We start from the raw sequence: 22,078 nt of genomic DNA on the forward strand, positions 1-22,078 counted from the left end.
TAAGGAATAAGAGGAGATCATTTCTAATTCCATGAATTTTCAAAATGATAACATTCTACCAAAGCAATCTTCTAAAACGCAAGCTGCTTGCTCTTCAATCTTGCTGAGTCAATACTTATGGCACTCGACGCACGAGAAGCCCGTGTGCTTAAAGTTTTGAATGTGGAAATGCACCGTATTCACTCAAAATAGCTCTAAATGATTCGGTATTCATTCGTACTAAATTCCTGATTTTTCATTACCCGAGGCAGAGGTTGGTCGTGAGGGTCCTTCATTAACGACTAGTTAATTTATATTATCGATGGGCAATTTGAACCTCCATGATAAATTCAGGAGCAAGAAAATTATCATCAGACATGCGCATTCCAACCAGCTAGGTTCGTCCTTTTTTGATGGGAAACACTTCACACATGGGGGGAAAATGAATTTACTCCATGAAATAGGACTCCGTTCATTTATTACTAACTCTCTCCATCATTTTCATTAAATCGAATATCCGTATTTGAAAAAAATATTTATATTCTGCGAACAAATAAGAAGGTTAAACGAATCGACCTCAAACACAAATTGATCATTTATAGATTTTTTACAGTCGAAAAATTACCCAGTGAGAACTTCACTCTGCTCTTCTGAAACAATTAACAAACCAGTTAAAGAATCAAGAGGCAATTAAGAGCACATATTACGCATCAGTAAGCCGTGTTGGATCTATAGTCTACCAAAATTCATTCCGTTCGCTTTAAAAAGTTCTAACCGTAGCCACGATAAATTTCAGAAAAATTAATTTGAACTGCAAAAGAACTTTTTATTTATGGCATAAGTCACATTTCGTTTTACGAGACTACTTCCTCCTACGCATGCTATGCAACCTGGTAAAATTTGGTTGGTTATTTAAATAAATATTCAATTAGACTTCTACTGTCTTACATTATCTTAAACGAGCAAATCAGTATGTCAGTAAAATATAACCATTAGAAAATAAAACAAATTAAATATAGACAGTTAAATAGATGGACTAGAATGGAGTCTCTTACCAACCAGGGAGCAACCTGCTTGACATGCATTTAATAGTCAGCACTGGAAGAGCATGGCATTGCAATTGTAAGGACATGGTTGAACCATACCCAGCAAACAAAAATCACTGCATTTATAGCCTCATCAATAAAAGACTTATGCGAGAGAAAAATCTTTATGCGTCTATAGAACCATACTGAACCGATACGATAAATCAGCAAAACCGTTTGAGCCCATCCAAAAATTGGAAAAAGAAAATTATGCATCGATTTTTTTTTCTCTACGCTTGTATTAATAATTTTTACTACGCTCGGTCAATGACCTCTTTCTCAAAGGTTTACCTTTTAATAAATAGGGAAGGGGATATGAAAACATGTCTCAGGAAATAATATTTTTAGGCGTAAAAGAAGCTGAGATTCAGAATTAATCAAAAGTTACAGAGGAAAACAAAATAATGCAAGAAAAAACGTCTTCCGTTAGTAACCATTCGATGCCGGCATATAATCTTGTGGAACCAATGAAGCCGATATTCCGCACGCCTCAACGCGAACGTGGGGAAGCAGGATTTCCGGAGGCAAATGAAATTATCCCGTCATCGAACACGCCGATGCACCTAATAAGCTTCGGGGAGGTGTCTCGTCTCCTTCCAATGAAGAGCAAACAGGCAGAGAGAGACAATCCGACGCAGGTGACGCTAAAAGGCAGCAGCCGGAGGCACCCGATTGTCGAGATCGTTGCGACGGAGACGACACAAGCAGCATCCCACAGCGCCGCGTTGCGTAACGCAATTCCAAGCGTCAGTGTGCGCAGGCAAGTGCGGCGAGGAAGGTGTTTGGAGAGGAAGCAGATAACTTGTTTACACACACCCATTGCAAACAGCGAGATGAGGGGACGGCATTTCGGATGCCACAATAGCGAGGCCTTTGTCCTCATCCGAAACATACCCAACTTCACGATACTTGCACCAGCATTAAAATTATTTAAGCATCCTACTGGTCAAGGTAGGTTTGCATTGAGTTTTCTGGCAGTAACTTCATTGACTTGCCTCGTCAATTCACCCTGAAGGCCTCCTCCCTTTCATTCTGCGAAACTTCCATAGAGAGAAAATCATTTTCCTTGACCGGGATTCGAACCCGGGTCGTTTTCCGGTCGAGTGCTTTATCTAGTTCGGGATTTGCTATGCGAATTGTATAAGTCCTAGTGTGCAGGACTCGTAAAAGTCGCATGGTATGCTCAACAGTCCAGAAAATCTTGTCGTTATAGTTCACATGTTTACCCAAAGAAAAATGATGCCTCAATAGCTTAACTGGCTAAACCACTCGACCGGAAATTAAGGGATCCAGGTTAGAATCCCGGTCAAGGCGAGTGATTTCTTTCCCTGAGGAATTTTCACACAAGTTTTGCATAGCACGTGGCTTCGGAAAATTATTACCGTGGCGAGTCCCGGTATGCAAAAAAAACTTTTTCACTCTACATAAAAGTCATATTCTCTTCCTTCCTCTCCCTCGTTTACAAGACATTCAACCCTCTACACTGTTTTCAACATCTCCTACCCGCTACGTACTCTCTCCATCCATACCTTCAATCTCCTCCGTATCTCATAAAGAAGCTGTCTCTCCTCACTCACTACCACTTCGTCGTTTCTCCTCCTCTCCGTCCACTTCACCTTCAATTAGCATACACTGAAGAAGGTGTGTATAAATAGAAAGTGCTGAAGAGAGGATATCTGTATAAGGGCGTGAAGTGATAGTGTTGAACAGTCTGATCTGAACCTCTTTAATCGGCGGAAACGTGGACGTTGGGGATGGATTGAGATTGGATGTGATAGGTATAAATGCGCTTAAGAGATAAATATTACGGAAACGTGGACGAGTAAGGAAGCGAATAGGATATAATGGAAAAGTATCAACCCTAATTTCAAAGTACATGGTTCAAAATACTTTTCTCTTCAGAAAATAATTCTAACATCGTCAGCCAAAATACCCGGGACCGATATTCAATTTTTCAGATAAGGTTCATCAGTTTTTCTCAATCTTTAGGCAATTTGCAGGAAACGAGTGTATGACAAATCAGTGTATATTAAATTTTCCTCGACACATTTCCGAGAACTGACTTGATCTGTTATTGACAGGGTGCCAAGGATGAAAATCTCCATTACTCCGAAGGGGAAGAAGGAAAGATTAGAATTTCCCACCAGCATACATGAATTGCATGTATTCAACCGAAAGCAAACAGAAAATGTTTCTTCACCCTCTCCATTTTTCTCCATACCCACATTTCGAACACATCCAGTTTTCTCTCATCCATCTTCCTCAGTTTCCATGCTTCCGCACCGTATAGAAACGCATTTTAAAATCAGTTGCGATCTAAATACAAAAACCTCAGGAGAATGCAGACCTCTTACTCCAATGATAGTATTTTATCTGAAGTGGCGACATATTATAGAACCCAATCAAAATTTGCTTTTATTTTAGATGTAAACAATTTACGACAGAGAAAATTCTGATGAAAAGTTTCAACATTCAAATGCAGAACAGGATTTTCATAAAATCCTATAATTTCAAGATGATAGCTTAATTTTTATTAAATGGAATTTCCGGTTTTGAAAAGATATTTATATTCTACAAAAGATTTTGCCTTTTTTAATCAAGGATTAAGAAAATCACTCAGCATTTTTAAATGAAACAATCTAGAGCTCATGTTGATTATTTACAGATTTTATCACCACAGAAATTTCTAGGCGATAAACTGAAATGCTCTCCTAAATCAATTATGCATAAATCAGTTATAGGAAGAAGAGGCAATCAGAGAGGAAGTAGATTAATCTATCTCGATCGGAATTGCGGTGGAGGAAACACTTGCCTGCATATAATAACGTAGATTTTCAGTCCCTTAGGCAAAATCTGAGCACAAAATATGAATTTTAATTATATGCTCACTTCTTCAATGGTTTCAACTATAACAAAGCCGATGATTTATCCAAAAACAAGGTCTCATTTTCAGGATTTCTTTAATTTAAAATCTAATTTTAGCGTGGTCTTCGGCCATTTACCCAAAAATCTGGTAAATGAGCGGATAGACAAAAATCCAAATTTTTACTAACACGGCTGAGTAGACTTGAAACTTCGGAAATATATCATCCCATATTCTAATTTTATTGAGCTTATTCATAATCGACGTTGGAAATATTTAACATTCAGAAATATTGAGAGACTCAACAATTCATGAGCATATGTGACAAGAAAAAGTGCAGAACAATCTAATGAAAAGAATTCCTTCCAGTCAAGGTACAATAACTTCAATATTCTTCTATCCAGGATTTTGATTTTGGCTAGCCAGGTACATGAACGAGGTCTTCCGTCGATTAAAACCAAATAATGCTAAAATAAATTGACTTCCTTGCTTATAACCTCAATTTCCGCGTTTTTTGGGACAAAAATTGTCCTAACATCACTAGCAGTGTTTACTTTAGTCATAAATGTTATTAAAAACTGAATGTAGACGTGATACAGCATACAAGGGACTCAATGACTTTTTTTAGCATAATAAACACCTTTTTCCTTTGAGTCTCACGAAGCACCTATGTTTGGTCCGATATTTGCTCATCACCTCCATTCATGCCAATATTGTTACACGTGTTCGACAGGGTCATCAAAAATTTGAAATCTGAAAATATAGTATTTTAGTGTAAATAGCATTCAAGATTCTGTGTTAATAAAAGCGTGCCCACATCGTTTAGGTTTCATGAAGCATGCAAACAAGTGTATTAACAAACACCACCAAGGTTCAAGTCATTCGAGCAAATATAGTTATGATCACAGTGGTGGATACCATTCCTCTCGGGACCAAGGGGTTGCGAGCCGGGGTAAAAACCGCGATAAAAAGTCACCTTGAGAGGGATAAAAAATTCTTGTGAGTATTACCTATCCCTTAGGAATATCAAACCCCTAAACGCATGTTCCTGTCTCTATCCTGCTATCGTGTGAGTGTGTATATTTCCCTTCATCCTTGTGTCCTCGTCCATTCCTTCTGTTGGTGAGTGGTGAGATACCCCAGTGCCTGATCTATTGGTTACTCTTGTGGGCCAAAGCAAAGGGAGTTTTCTGTGCATAAACCTCCACCGAAATCATAGTAAATCTAAGCGTCCTGGTATCGCAACTGGTAGAGCACCTGGCCGGCAACCAGGAGGTTCTGGGTTTGAATCACAGTCAGGCCGCATTTTTACCCTCTGATTTCTTGCTTTTTTCCATCTACCACAGCACCATTGTCCTCGTCCTTTTTCCATCATTTGTTCCTATCCCTTTCTTTCCTTACCTGTGAATTTATTTGTATGTTTGCGCTTAAGGCGCCGCGTGAATGAATGAAGTAGTGTAACATTTAATAAATATTTGCATGCACATATCCTCTGACCACCTTCCTCTTATTTGATGCTGGATCCGCCACGGGTTCAGCCAATCCTTCCTTTTCAATGCATTGGTATTTGCGCTGGCAACCGACAGTTGCACGGAAGTGTGTGACAGAGCCCATTAAATAAATCAAGTGTGCCATTACCTCCAGAAAAAGATCCAATGAAACGCATAGTACTGACTGGAGACATGTCAGGATTAGACCGAGTGGGTTTTTGCTTAACCGCGCACTGTCACCGGTCGACGACCTTTGTTCCGAGCTCATATTGTAAAGTTTCTTGCTGTTTGCGTTTAAAAAAGTCTCATCGGTTCTTTAATTAATTGCGGTAGACGTTGAAAAATATATTTTTCTTATTGAGACGCGGCCAGTGCTATAAGATACGCGTCTCAAGGAATACGGAATTATTTTAAAAAAATAATGTAAGCGTGAGCGCGCGAGGAGTTATAGAAAACTAGATACTGCCAGCGATCAGGGAAATGAAAAAGGTTTTCCGGAGTTTCAGAATGAGTGCAACAACACAATTAGCTTAGACAAGATCCATTGAAAACTGAGGTGGAAGGCAACTATTTAATCGCCAGTGCGCGGTAGCGGGCAACTCTTGGGCGAGTAAACTGTTTGGTTACCGGTGATTCAAGCTTCCAGTGCGCGGGTACACAAACAAAAACCCTAGGATGGAATGGGCATGTGGTCAGAATGGAAGCCAAGAGAAGTGGTGAAGGCAAAACAAGAAGGAAGGCGAGGAAGAAGATGACGCAGACAGGAATGGGAGGAATATGAGGAGAGATTAGCGTCCAGGAATGCAAAGAGAGAACATGAAGCGAAGCGACCCGCTCAGGACAGGATGGAGTTTAGCAGAGGATGGAGGTGACAGAGGGGCACCAGACAGTATAAGGAGACTAAAGAAAGATTATGATCAGAAAAGACAGCAGAGGACAAGGGTGGTTCCCTATTGTTTTTTTATTGCCTTAATCGAAAGATTATTACTCCTGGAGTACGCATTTCACCCTTTTAGGTTTTTAAATGGCGATATCTATTTTTCGCGATTAAATGAAAAGTGAAAGTTTTCAAGCGCGTGAAAACGCGACGGCTAAGTATGAAAGCTGGGAAAACTCCGTGTGACGTCATTCTGGTTCCCGCTGTCACTGAGTGAGGTGACCTTGGGGCGAGGTTGAGTGCGCCGCTGCGATGCCGGCTGCTAGCAGGTAGTAGAGTACCCTGCTAGCAGGTAGCGCTTGGCTTAAGTAAGGACTATTAATACCTTATCAAACGAAGGAAAACTTCCGACCATAGGCAGTTTTAATAGGTGATTATTAAGAGATGTTTCCCTGAGCTCTGTACCTCATTCATGCATTGGTAATCTCAGACGATGTAAAACTCCTATCTACTCGTATAGAAGCTAGGTCCCTGTGACGTCACGTGGAGTGGCATCGCATGGGCGTCAATCTGGCTTTTTTTCGAATGCGATTAAAATTGACCATTAACATTCGTCTAAACTGGGATTTCGAAAACCAAATAATTTGTACATTATAAATACACTAATGGTGGGTAACGAATCGCAGTCAATGCCTTTCGTTTTCTTTGATGAAGGAAACGCAGTTGTTTACACTATTGTGTCGTGAGGGAAAGAAGTTTTTTTTATGCCCGTCAGTAATGATAAAATAAGGGAGATATTTTGCCGAACGGATAGATTCCAAAATTCATTCAAAACAGCTGGTGTCCTCACACCGAATAAAACCTATTTATGCGGCTTTCGGGATGGTATTTAGATATACATGTTCATCTACATCAACATGATACCCTGCGAGGCATCTCTAGGGTGCATGGCAGATCAATCGCCAGCATGCAATCGGATTCCCACGTACACACCACACAGTCATAAAAATGATACGCATGCTAACAAATTATATTTCCACATTCATGCAAAGGCAAACCTTGCTAACTACTTCCGAAATCAATCTGCCTATGAAGCTAGAACATGATAAACATGCTGCTATAAATACTAGGAAAATTCAGAAAAACTAATTAAGGAATACATAAGTTAATTAAGGTACACTACAAGTCAACTAACCCATCATTAAGTCCTAACCATGCCGTTATATTCTCTAATCGATATTGAAAAAAAATCAATTCTGAAACTATGTGTTTTACATTCAATCCCTCTTGTTTTATTTTTATGGTCCAATCTACCGTAATACTTTGGCGTTCGTAATGTATGGCTAACGTCGTCGAAAAATAACCGCTCTTGAATTTACGTGATAAGTTAAATCTAGTTTTCATTCCACGGTCTGACAGAGATTCCCATTTGTTGTTGAGTTGTTTTAAGAGGTCAAAAAGGTCAAAGGAGTAAGGACATTGGGTCACTCATTTCTTTCGAGTCTTAAATCTAAATTAAGAAGTTTTCCGCGTCATTGCTTTTGGCTGTGTAAACGTATATAATTTTTAGAATACAATTTAAGGGCAATATACTTCAATTAAACATCAAACTAAAATACAAAGGCCTTTCCCTTACGTGGTGCGAATCGTTTCAATGAACCCTATCATAAGTAATGTTTACGCAAGGCCCCATCGGGAGTCAGCGGCCATGAAGACAAAACTCTAACCCCGTTGGAGTTCTAAACTCGTAGTAAGGTTCGTTTCGGATTAAACTTTGGGTTTACTATTCCACATCCAGCTAGCCAAGCATTATCAGCAAGTGTTTCTACATGAACAAGTTGAAGTGCAGTCGCGGTCGTAGCCATAAAGTTTCCGAGGACTTAAAGTTGGAGTTACATCTAAGAGGGGGACCATTTAATCCCGAGAAAATATCTCACAAAGCCGAGCAGTATAAAATTCTTTGGGTCGGTGTGAATACCAGCGGTGACGCATGAGCACTTTATTTATTCATTACGGGAGTTAAATTAAGATACAAAATAAGCCATTGGATTATCCTACTCCGTAATTATCACTTTAAAAAGCAAAATTGATTGATCTTGGTTGTATTTTAAAACATGATGAGCCCCCAATATTCGCTAGACGTAGCTATATTTCTCTCCCACATTGATCAAAAAGCAATATCAAGCCATCACCTTCATAACAGAGACATAACTAGATTATTGACTAAAGGTTAACATTTTTCACTAATTATCTCCAAAAAATATATTCATTCGAAAAACTCTAATGAAGAAACGGACTTCATATTAAATTTAAAACCGCAATCATGTTATATAATGAATTTTTAATATCCCAAAAACATTTCGAAGATTCAAGCGTCGTAGTTGGGGGTACGTATGTAATATCAAAATCATGAATTCACAAAAATGAGAGCGATTTCCCCTCTTAAATGCTTTAAAATGATTATGCTAAGACACAAGATTCCATGCGTAACATATCATTTCAGGGTTCGCTCACTCACTTGGTGATTGTACCCGAAGGTTGATTTGGATATGACCGGCTAGAGTTCCCCGCCAATATTCCAGAGGCGTGTGAATTTCACACGTTGAGGTCAGGAGGCCGATGCCTTTCTGTGCCTCGCACCACTTGATACGCCTGAATGCCTCAACAACCAATTCACCCTCAGGACTACAGTTTCCGTCAGAATAACCCAGGTAGACCTTCTCCATGCACCCCAAACGCGAACCAATAGGGTAGTTTCCTTCATCAAAAAAACGAAAGGCACTGATTGCGATTCGTTTCCCACCGTTAGTGTATTAATAATATACAAATTATTTGGTTTTACAAATCCCAGTTTAGACGAAGACTCAACGTGACGTCACAGAGACCTAGTTTCTATACGAGTAGATAGGAGTTTTACATCGTCTGAGATTACCAATGCATGTATGAGGCACAGAGCTCAGGGAAACATCTCTTAATAATTACCTATTAAAACAGCCTATGGTCGGAAAGTTTCCTTCGTTTGATAAGGTATCAATAATCCTTATTTAAGCCAAGAGCTACCTGATAGTAGGTTACTCTGCTATTAATATCTATAATACCTGCTAATAATATAATAATGCCTGCTATCAGCCTGCATACCAGCGGCGCACACATCCTCGCCACAAGGTCACCTCACTTTGCGGTAGCGGGAAAATGACGTCACACGGGCTTTTCCCAGCATTCATACTTAGCCGCCGCGTTTTAGCATGCTTGAAAATTTTCACTTTTCATTTTAAAGTAAAAAAAAGATATCGTCAATTAAAAATCTAAAAGTGTGAAATTTTTACTCCAGGAGTAATATTCTTTCGATTTAGGCAATAAAAAATAATAGGAAACTACCCCATTGGTGCCTAAATTCCTTATGAATTTACATCCAAGTTCTTCTAAAGAATTCATTACGCCCTCAATAAAATGCTCCTCCACCCCGGAATCATTAAAGGGGAAATTATATGAATATTAAAACCGCAGCACTGTTTTTCTGAAATATAAGAATCTGATCATTGATAAATTTTATTTTTTCTTGTTACTTAGAGTTCAATTACTCTTTTTTTTATTTATTTCTTATTTAATATTAATTTATATCTTGAGCAGAATGTTATATGCAGGTTATTTGTAGGCATGTTATATTTATATGCAGGTTTCCTGCTTAGGTTTTTTGCTCTTATGGATTTCCCAGTGCATCAAAAAGCCGTTCGTTCAATTCGAATGTTCGTGCAATTCGTTTCATTCGAATGTTCGCCCTGATGACGATGGCAGAGAAGGCCGTCCAAACGTTGGCAGCAATGTCCATTCATCCATCCAAATGTCCATCCTGACCCGGCTAGTTTCCCGATAAGGCTTCATCAGCAAGATTCGCTGAGAAAGCACCAAATCCCTCATCACTGTTCATTCACTTACCTTTACTTCAAAATTTTACTCAGCATGTCCGATGGCTTCGATCAAGATTTAAATCAAAGGCCCATGAACCAGTATCCACTCGTTTTTAAGTATGCCGGGACTTGCCACGGTGATAACTTTTACAGAGTCCACCTTGTCCGGTAAATCCCACAAATTTCCACAGGGGAGAATAACGTCTCGGTAGCTTAACTGGCTAAAGCACTCGGCCGGAAATCGAGGGATCTGGGGTCGAACCCGGTCAAGGCGAATGAATTTTCCTCTGTAGATTTTTCGCACAATATCCACTCATTGGACCTCCACACATTTGGATGCGGCAGAGTTTAACGTTAATATGCAAACGGGATTACGCTAAATCTTATCAAAACATCGCCTACTTCTTCTGATTCATCCCTCAAAATTAGGGATGGTCGGATCGGATACCTCGGATCCAAATATCCGCGAATATTGCCCTTCATCGGATAAATCGGATCCAGACTCGCGGAAGACATCGGGTCTGGATCCGAAATTTTAAATAATAGCTTCAGTGAATGCAACGCCCCATAAGGGTGGAAAGAGTTCTGATTCTATCTTCGAATGAACCGTGGCATGCGATTCCTGTCTTACTCATGAACCGTTTTGTTTGAAAGCTCTCGCAGAGGTTACGTGGGAGAAGTTCAGCCGTGGAGAATAAAAAAGGAAAAAAATACGGCTGGCACATAGTGCGTCTCTTCCCAAGAGATTGAACAATCATCGGGGGAATGTCAGCGTCAGGAATTTGGAAATGCATTTGGATCCGAAAAAATCCGATCCGAAAGATACGGCTCCGAAAATCAAGGATCCGATCCGGATCCGAAAAAAATCTTATATACGTCCATCCCTACGCAATATCATCAATTGCGACAAGATTTAAACCTGAGCAACTCTTTATCTGGCCGACGATTATTATTTGTCGGCGATCACGCTCCCTTGCAATCGTATTTCAAACTCTTCCTCCGTTATCTTCCCTTTCCTTAGGCTGAAATAATTTATGGAATACCTCGTCTATGAACTGAATCGTATTTCTCTCAAGAGAGTTTTATAAGCAGCCATACATTATCACCGTCGTAATGAGCGCGCAATCTCCTCCATAGGCCCGAGTGAAAACAGCTGACTTTCTGGATTCTAGCTGCATTCAAATGTTTACTGGGCTAGGTAAAACTCAACAACCCTAAATAAAAAAACGGCATTCTTGCAGACTTGGATTCGCATTCAAAGGCAACACCTCTTTTGACTGAAAGAATAGTATAGAGGACAACTGAACATAAGGCCAGTTATACATCGTCAACACGATTACTACAGGCGTGGTACTTCATACCAATCTTATATTAATCTGCTCGGCACTCCTGGGCTCTTCAGATTATGATTCGCTTCGGGTCCACATTGCCAAGGGACTTATTCCCTGTAAAAGCCTCCTATATTGAGGCCGTAAATCCCGTTACGGGACCGCGTTCTTTTGCTCCTTCGGAGGAAGATGTTCAGTGTGACCGGTTCCGGCGCAGGGTCTTCTCTGTTTGTCCCAGGCCCGGGTAGGGAATTCTGATATCCGTCGCAGCTCCGGAAACTTTGATTCCGCGACCTCCTGGAAAATGTTCTGTGTCTGGGAACAAAGAGTCTCCTTCAGCGGCTCCATCCGCGCTAACGGCCATAGGGCGTCACTATGCGGTGTCCATCCGAGACAAAGGGCAACCCGAAGCTATTTTCTCTCAGCTACTTCCAGGATATGCTGAGCAGATTTGCTAGCAACACCAATCCATGCTGGTGCTTCGTATGAAATAATGGGCCGGATTATGGTCTTATGAAGATGCACTCTTCTCTGTTGCGGGAGATTCACGTTTACAAGCATTGATGATAACTGATGCCTCCGTACTCCCACATGACTGCTTTGCGGCGGGCGTGATGCTTCATGATGAGCCTGCGATCCAGATGGACTCCTATTACAGGCCTTAGCCAGAAATACCATTAAATTGAAAGACCCAACACTTGCATAAAGGTGATCCCCTTTTCCTCCCAATATTAACTTCGGGGCTCTGAGAGCCATAGAGGACCAGTTTCCCAAACCACAACTTTCAAAATCGGAAAATTTCTAACAATCTGATAATGGTTAGAGGTGGAAAACGACTTTTCATTAATAAAAACTGTAGATCACTGAATGTTTCAAAATACTTTTTCTCCTCAGAAAATAATTCTTCCATCATGAATACCTGGGACCGATACTTAGTTTTTCAGATGGAGTTCCATAGTTTTTTTTTAATGTTTAAGCAATATGCAGGAATCAAATACATTACAAATCAGCAGGTATTAAATTTTCTTCTACACATTTCCGGGAACTGACTTTATCTTTAATTGACGGGATGTCAAGAGTTGAAAATTTTCATTACTCCGAAGGAGAAGAAGTAAAGATTAGAATTTCCCACCAGCATATATGCATTGCGTGTATTCTACCGAAGCTTATACCGCAAGGAGGAAACACTTTCAAGAAAGAAACACGTCAAACAGGAGCCAAAAGACGATCCCAAACTCTCTCATATTGCAGTGGAAACTAAGGCCAACTTGGCAAAGTCAAGGGCTTCTCAGAATCCAACCAAGGTTATTACTGTTCAGCTGGTTACTGGGAGATTTATCTAAGCAGGAAACTCAAACTCTGACTTATTCAGCATAAATGCAGCAAACCAGATGCAGGGAAACACTTTTGTGAAATTATTGATCAGAATTATTTTATAAGCTACAAATTGATTTGGAAAAAGATACAGAACTTGAGCATCGCTTCAGCTGAATGTTTTGTGTTTTTAAGTAAGTCGCGGTTTTTCTTAGATGATATAAAATGTTCTTCGATAACACTTATCTCTAGATAAGAAATTTACTTCATCTTGGCTACATATAAATAATTAACTCTGTTATTTCATAGGAATAAATTTTATTTAATTTGAATTTAAATAAAAAATGGATGTCTGAGATAGCGCTGAAAAGACAAGATTAATAAATCAATTTGTGAGTTTGTAAATTGTTTGCTCATAATTTGAGATAATTTTGATTTGCCGTCTATCAAACGCAATTAAGTTGGGTTATGCCAACTTGAATCTTCACGTGGTTTTACATCCATAACGATAAAAAATTGAATCTCAAAAGAAAACTTTTAGATTACGACCTATGAAGCACCATTTTTGGTATAGCTAACAAAACAGGTAACTCCAAAGTGTTTTCATCCGATTGTAAAAGACTGTTGAGAGAATGGAGTCAAGGGTTTCGAACCCACCCTAAATAATTTGGGGATACGGTCTAAACTGAACCCCCTCAAAGCGATCCCCCAATCTTAAATTTACCCCCTCTCCATGAATACTTCCGATTTTTTTGCTACGGCCTCGCTTGGGCACCTCTGCATATTTCACCATCTTGTAAAAATAAACTTTGTTGCGAAAGTAAGGATCTCTATGCAACGGGAAATCTAAGCATACAAGTACCTAAGGAAACAATTCAGCGAAGCTTACGTCAGCAGCATCAATCCCTATTGCAGCGAGCCATGGAAGAAATTAAGGGTGGATGATCTCAAAATGCGGCGCCACAGAGCAGTGGCGTAGCCAGTGGGGGTCTGGGGAGTCCCTCGAAATATAAAAATATTAAAATCCTTCGTAAAAGAAAACAAAATATTAAAAAATTATGAATTTACAACATATATTTTTAACAAATGTTTTTTTTTCAATCATGAAAAGTGTTAAAATTAGTTTAAAGCCCATGACTTAGTACACTGTTTTTCAAAAATTTCCCCCCTGTTTTGAACCCACCCCAAACGAAATTCCTGGCTATGCCCCTTATCTTTATCAGTTTTTCGTTTCATTTCCTTTATATTCTTTTCTAATTTAGCTTCAAATCAAATTTATATGAATAGACAGATAAGTAATTGGAAATTTTGTGTATTCATAGTTTTTCCTGGGGTTTCACACAATTGTAGATGGGATCTTCGTAAGACTTTTCGCCGTATCTCGTCTTGTTCACCCCAAACATTTGTATGAATGAGTGGGTGGTCGTTAAGGTGCTTTATATGAGCCTTATGAAAACTTGAATAAGAATACGGATCAGCTCTAACGGCCATGTCTTAATCAAGGAGGAACCATCATTACAAACATGCCCGAAAACCTCCCCTTATTTTTATGTATGTTGTTGCTCATTATTTTTTCTATCGAATTGTGAAAAAATATTACTATGTCACCGGTCATTTAAAAAAGATTTATGGATTTGAAAATGACGGATTTTCACCTTGAAATACATTGTCTTTATGTTAGAATGATGACCTTCCCTTGTAAAACATTTTTTATCTCAAATTTGGCCCGAAATACATCGTTGAAAAATTAACACAGCATAGAATAGGCATCAATGCCCAATATATATTTCTATTAGAAGGGGTTACCGATATGTTAGCGTCAGTATTTAAGTTTAAAGAACATACTTCCGGTTTTCTACAGAGTGAGCAGCCATTATGCTGCAGAGGTAGTGGCAACGTTGCAAAGTATACGGAGGTAAAATATGAAGAGCGATATTGCACCTGTCGACTGCTGCGTAATTCCAGTGAATTGGATTTTTCGGAGTCATTTTTCTACGAATTCATTAAACGAATATTCAGTTCATATCGGGACGTTCTTTTAATGATACACTCAAGCCAAAGTCATTAATTATTCCGTAATTGTAAAACTTTCGATAATTTGGAATGGCAATTCATACAATAGCTTAAATCTGTTATCTGGCTCATGAAAATAGAGTTTTTTTGGAATGCGAAAACAATGAAACGTATGCAAGCCTAATAGAAAAAAATCTATGACATCCCTTTTTCAGTAGTTATGGTGTATTTAATGAATGGACTACTAACCACCTTAAGTTATGAACTATATGGTAACGATGTATTACAATTATTTTAACGTAATGGAAATCAATTCCACGGACGATTACCAAGGGCCAACTTCCATTTTGTTATAATTCGCATTCACTAGACGAGATATACTTACAATTTGCATCTTATCTCTGTCAGTAAACGTCCTCCTAAGTTCACGTTATGTTGCAAACCCATGAATATCTATACTAATAACTAGGCCAAATATAAAGAAATGCATATCCCAACAAGACCTAAGTGATACGTGTAAAACACTATTAAACTGACATATACATATTATTCAACACTTGATCCTTACCATCAAGTTATCTTTGAGGCTAAACATGAAAACTGAGCATTACACCACCAATCACCCAAGAAATGTGGAGTACCAAATTTATATGAAAGATTATCAAGTACACTATAGTATGATGTATAGCATGACGTGGTAGATGACCACACAACGCCTCTCTGAAAGGAAAAGTTATAGAAATTGCAACATAATGAATATTTACTTTATACTATCTTACAATATACATAATAATTACCTGTATTTGCTCCAAGGTCAAGACAGCGATAATGTACATTCCATTGTTGAAATACAGGATACAACTAACCATCTTGTGTTGTGACAGCAGTTTGAGCAACATGAACATTTTCAAAAGGATTTTTTTCCAAAGGAATAAACCATAAAATATACACTTAAATTTTTATTCAAAACATTTTTTCATAATAGCTTTCAATTTATTTACAATCATAACACTTTTTGTGACTTTTTTTTAAGAATTAAATCTTTGACACCTTCCTCACCACTTGCCCTATATACTTCTCTTAAGCACCCAAAGCTGAGTCCTTCATCCGCAAGCCTTCCAACCATATATTGGGATATCCCCATATCCCGGAGCACAGACAGACTGAACAATATAGACTTTCTTTTCCCCAAAAACTTTCTTTAATAATGTGCTCATTATTTATGTCCATATGCGACATCAGCATTTTCAGTGCTAATGAATCACTGAGAGCATTATGAGGATCCAAAGACACTGACTCCCCTATAATGTCTTTAAAAAGACATTCCTGTCGATAGGACTGTATACCAGGGAGAAGCTTTTTAAATATGGGGCAGCTATCTGCAAACCCCACGACAACCGACATAAAGTCCTCCAACAAGTTGGCCCTCTGGATGGCAGCCACAATCATCCTTGCATCAAAATTTACATTATGGCCCACCAACAAGGCACCTCTCTCTGACTTTGACAGAAATTGAATGAAGGCCTTCAGCCCCTCAACAGCACTGTGGTGCACAAGCTTCTTTCCTCCACGCCACATTTCCCCATCCCTCACACTTAGCCCAGTCAATTCACTCACTTGCTCAGGAATAGGCCCTGAAGGTTTAATATACACAGAGAATTCTGATTCTCCCACCGCACCAACCTGAATAATATCAGATAAATTACACAGGCCTGTGGTTTCCACATCAAATATTATCAGAGAATATTCACTTGTGACCGGAACAAGCACTTGGGGTGAAATGTGAGTGGCATCACCATCCATGCCCATCCCACTCCTATATGTCTCCCCTTCCCGAGCTTCCCGACTTTTCACTATTGCTCCCAACTTTAGGCTTTTGAAAAGTCTCCTCCTCTTGAAGCCCAAACTCTTCTTTTTCTCTATAACAGCCATTCGCATTCTAGCCAGCCACTGCCTGTGCTTATTTGTGTTGGACCCTGGAGATAACATCAGGGACTTCTTCACATCTGCCACATACCCAACACCAACATTCTTCTGGCAAACTACTGCGGCGACTCTGTAATCATTCGATTCCGAAGAGCCATAATGCCTAGATTTAGGGGCTTTGCTGGCTACAATGGCATTGAAACTTTCATTGCCTGGCTGGAGCCACAAGGAGCCAAACTATTAGCAATATTTCCAAATTTCTCAAAAACTTTTTTGAGACTTGCACACTAAGTTTCACCCTCCAAACCTAATCTCCTGGGAAGTCCTCGATGGAAATATGTTACTGGGTCTTTAACAAACCCACACCATGGGCCACATTCTCCATGACAGTCAAAGGAGTGAGGGACAATATTCATTATGGCTTTCCTAAGGCTTGCTGGATTTCCCCTATTCTGTTGGAGTGCATAACTAAAACACCTCTGCAAATATTTAATTACAGTTGGGGTCAACTGCTTGTGTGTCATCCTCAAACCATACAATGCATTCCCTAAATTCTTTTTTGCATGGTTGATGTCAGACACCTTTTCCACATTGCCTACATCCCTCCTAATTTTGGCTATGGTGGAAGAATCTTCATCGCAGACAATAGTTCCCACCTTCACTTGAGCTGCCTTCAGAGGAGTGCTGGTGGTTAAAAGCTCTAATGCCAAATCCGCCTCCATTGCCTTAGCACTGCCAGACCAATTCTTGCGACAGTCATGGTCAACATTAGAATATGAGCAGGCCTTGCAAGCTGCATTCCTAGTTCCAAAAGATAGGACTTTTTTTTGAATGGATGCCAATGAGACATCCATGTCCAGTGAGGCTAGAATAACTTCTCCCATTTCCCCTCTTTTGCCATCCCATATCATAGGAGGCAGCTATGGAGGTTTCAAGGCCAGGGGATACCACATTACTTGCTCCTCTGTAAATAAAAAATAATGGCATAATAGTAATGAATGCAATAATAATTATTGTACTTGCCCGACGATTTGCGCCAACAAATATAGGACAAGTGAAGGTATAAAACATGCTACATACATCTTTTAAATAACTGATAGCCTTCAATACTTCTAATGGCATTGGGTAATATAATATACAATCCAATACCGAAAGCCAAAGGGCTATTAAGAGTCAAGGCCGTTAGGTCATGGTTCATGTGAATATTATATGTAAAATGCCACGTAAAAGCATGCACTGAGTATAGTGAGGATTTTTGGTAATGTAAACTGAGGTCTACAAGGATTGCAAAAATAAAAAAAAAATAAAAATTCTGACAAGTGCAACTTAGAAGTCAGATTGGATACATGAATATCCTATTTTCAATTGTGTTGCACATCCCCATGCTTTAACCCAAAAACTTCATAGAAGTTGCTTTCATACGGCTGTCCCCTAATATTACATTTAGGTCTCCCTGAAAGGCGTTTTCAGGTTTTATCTTAAATTTATTTTCAGAAAGTTGATTGAGCACAACTAAGAAATGTTATAAATCAACACCTGTGCCTAGGTAATTAATAATTTAGCATTTGGTGATGAAATAAAAAAATTGGTGTCATCAGCATAAGTGACATTGTAAATATTACTGCTCCCTATCCACAATAAGCCATAAATGAAACTCATTAACAGCCTGGCCACAAATCCTTATGGTACTTCAGATAAGATTGGTAAGGAATCTGATTCCCCAATTAACACAAGGTTATAACAACCATTCTAACCAAATGCAATATCATCAAAATGAAATATTCAATGGCGTTTTTTTAATCCAAAACAAAGTCATTGTGAGAAGTATTTTACTTAATTTCTTATAATATTAAGTACTTCTAATGAAGTTATAAGTTTCGCACCTATACCTTGCCTTACCATACGTCTATATATGTTATTCAGATTCAGGGGTTAGGCGGAAGAGGGGACTAGCCTCAACCTCACCCGAATAAAGCCATTTATTATTATTATTATTATTGTTACATCTTGTTGGTACCATGCATAGTGAAACAAGTTTGTGTGTACTGTGCAAAATGTTTATCCACTGCAAAACTCTCACCAAATTTACCACACTTTCGGCAATGTTTTACGAGGTAGTACAAGAATTGATACCAATACTAGCAAAAATGATATTTAGTTTATACTTACTCTCCCTCGATTGATGTTTCATCACCAGCAAGAGGTAATGCCAGACTCCAGAGATTCTAGAACAATAAGAAAAGCTTATTAAAACATTGAATGAAATAAATACCCAAAGAAACGGGCATTCAAGTAATCAAATCGAAGAATACCTTGAGTTATAGATGCCTCCAATGTTTTTTCAAGTGTAGACGATAGTAGGCAGCTCTTGTTCGCACGACTATCCTTTCCTTCTCCCACGACTTCTCTTTAACAGTGACTCGGTCACGGCAGGCACATTGAGGCAGGTAAGGAATGCGTTGGCATGAGTAGGGCCAATGCCAGCGTCAAGCATACCTGATTATTAACAGCATATTAAAACGAAAGGATTAGTTAAAATCATAGAAATTGTCTATTTTATACAGCGTAATTAAACCACAAAGCACCTTCACAGTCAAAATATTTCACTATCTTACCTAAAGCAGCCTTTATATTGATGCTATACGATATGCGATTTGTCTCTGGATTGGTATTACTTTTTGAGGTACAAACAGATTTATCAATACCACATTGCCGGCAATTGATGGTCTATTTGCTGGTCTATTTGCTGGCAAGACCAATTACACTCTGCGACTGTATATCCAGGAGTGATAAAACATTATCACAGCCCGAGCAAATCAGTTGCGGCGCGAGGAACATCACATCAACAATTCTGCTTCCTTCAACTATGATGTCGTTGGCACCGGAAACTTCTGACTTCTCCCGCCCCGAGCAAATCTTCAGGTTTTCAAATCGTTTGGCTTTTTTTGCTATAGCAAATCTGCCCTTGTGACGAGCTCGGAGATTATCCATTGCGTAAAATGGATTCTATCGATGACAATATGATGATGGTGAAGATGAGCGATAGTGAAAAATGTGAAGGGATGTAGATGAAAGAGACCACGAACGAATGATTGAAATGAAGGGTGAAAAAATGAAAATGAGGGACGCAATAACTTATGCGCAAAGAAACGCTCTTGAAAACCTCAAAACACGAAAATGATACACACCACGTTTAATTAAGCATAACAAGATACCACAGGGCGCGTTGCTATGCCACAGTCTACTGTTTACCAATCTCAATGTTGCCAAATATTTATGTCATAAGTTTTCATTACATTATATCGCAAAATTAAACCTTATATTCACATTTTAAAATATTTATCACCGGAAAATATTTTTCCTTATCCTCAATTCATTAATTATTCTTGAATTAAAATGCTAAAGTAATAACTGCTGCTGCTGAAGTCAACATAATCTTTAGTTTACATTAGGAGTGTTAAAGTTTCTTTTTGCAAATTTACCATGGTATATTGCCATAATTTATTTTTAGTAGTGCTAACTAAATATAAAAAAAGCATTTTAAACCAGAATCAACTCATCAACACATAAAGTTTTTATTTTATATATTTATATTTCGAAGCGCAGGTTCCTCCTTAAGGCTTGATGGCCTGAAGAAGGCAATCGTGGAGGGCGAAGTAAATAGCAAGAACTGGGAGGGAAGATCACGAATATAGGGGAGAGTTTCCTAAATCGCACCGCTTCCCAAATCGCACGAACATCCTAGAAACCAATGTATTAGTTATACATGCAATCTAATGGCTGCATTTGGAACTTCCTACATCACCAAGCACATTATACTTCAATTGTGGCCACCAGTGTAGTGACTAGTCAGGTGTGTACGTATTAAGAAAAGAAGTGTCTCTTCTGCTATTTCTTTCGTCTTTTCACAAGAATATTGAAAACAAATAAGTTGTATTTACATAGTTTTAGCTACATATCATATTTTTGAAGTCTATTATGTTTCATTTAGTGCTATTATCAGCGTGGTGTGATCACGTGTTTAGGCAGTGGAAATGATTCAATATAAAATGGCGGTCGCTCCCAAAGCGCACCACGTCAGTTTATAATAAGCAATGTAAGAAGTCTTAAAAAAGCTACCGTGAACAGACAAAAGCATTAACATTTCTACAAAAGAATTTTAAATTTTGTTTCAATTATTGCAGATTTTTTATCTAGCAAAAAAACTATATCTATTATCGCTGTCAAAGATATGACTTATTTAACTATTTAACTTTTATCGTTCCTTATGTTACGGGTATCTCAATACACATGTTTTCTCTGTTAAGTGATCTAAAAAGTAGCATTAAATAACTTTCATCTCTGCCTCTCACTGTCGCTGAAACATCATTTCCTAATTTTGGCTTCCAGTGGTGAGATTTGGGAAACCGGTTGCCTAAATCGTACTTTTTGCAGAGGTTTTAAATTGAATTTTTATACATATGTTCAACTGGAATTGACTGTCCCCAAATATTGTGAGAGGAGTAGACATTCCTTCTCATATTAAGCAGCATTAGAAACTTATATTACCTCACTTATTTTTTTAGCTTATTCGTTTTTTTTCCTAAATTGGTGCGAGTTAGGCAACCTTCCCCAAAGGAATATGTGGAACAGATAGGGAAGGATGTGAAAGATAAGAAATGCCGAAGTGTTAAAATAATTAATGAGAGTAACATTTTATGGGCATTCGCGTCAATAATAGGACTACTGACGAATTACTGAGTCATTTTAATAAGTCATACCTCACCTTCTCGTAAAAATCCTTGATTGTCCTTTGAATCGATCCATTATGAGGGTCATTCATTTTCAGTAGGGATGGAAAGATCCAGGATTTTTTTCGGATCCGGATTCGGATCGGATCCTTGATTTTCGGAGCCGGATCTTTCGGATGGGATATTTTCGGATCTAAATGCATTTTCAAATTCCTTCCTCTTGGAAAAGTCACACTATGTTCCAGTCGTATTTTGCCTTTTTTATTTTCCATGGCTGAAATTCTCCTACGTAATCTATGCGAGAGCTTTCAAACAACACGGTTCGTGAGTAGGACAAGAATCGCATGCGACGGCGCAATCGAAGATAGAATCGGAACTCTTTCCACCCTTATTCACTCTTGCATTCACTGAAGCTATCATTGAAAATATCGGATCCAGATCCGATGTCTTCCGCGAGTTTGTATCCGATGAAGGGCAATATCCGCGGATATTTGGATCCGAGGTATCCGATCCGACCATCCCTAATTTTCAGTATTCGTGGATTTTAAAGTAAATTTCAGTCCCG

General features: G+C 38.8%; 1 protein-coding gene across 1 annotated transcript; it reads right to left on the reverse strand.

Moving 5' to 3' along the window:
- Positions 1–15,937: 15,937 nt before the first annotated feature.
- Positions 15,938–19,774, reverse strand: LOC124160481. The gene is made up of 4 exons (XM_046536333.1): positions 19,547–19,774; positions 18,953–19,008; positions 17,281–17,584; positions 15,938–16,999 (listed from the first exon to the last, which is right to left on the reverse strand). Exons 1-4 carry the CDS (start codon positions 19,772–19,774, stop codon positions 15,938–15,940), a joined length of 1,650 nt encoding a protein of 549 aa, XP_046392289.1.
- Between the last annotated feature and the right edge of the window lie 2,304 nt (positions 19,775–22,078).

Source organism: Ischnura elegans, chromosome 6, assembly GCF_921293095.1.
Source record: "Ischnura elegans chromosome 6, ioIscEleg1.1, whole genome shotgun sequence".
Classification (NCBI taxonomy): Eukaryota; Metazoa; Arthropoda; class Insecta; order Odonata; family Coenagrionidae; genus Ischnura; species Ischnura elegans.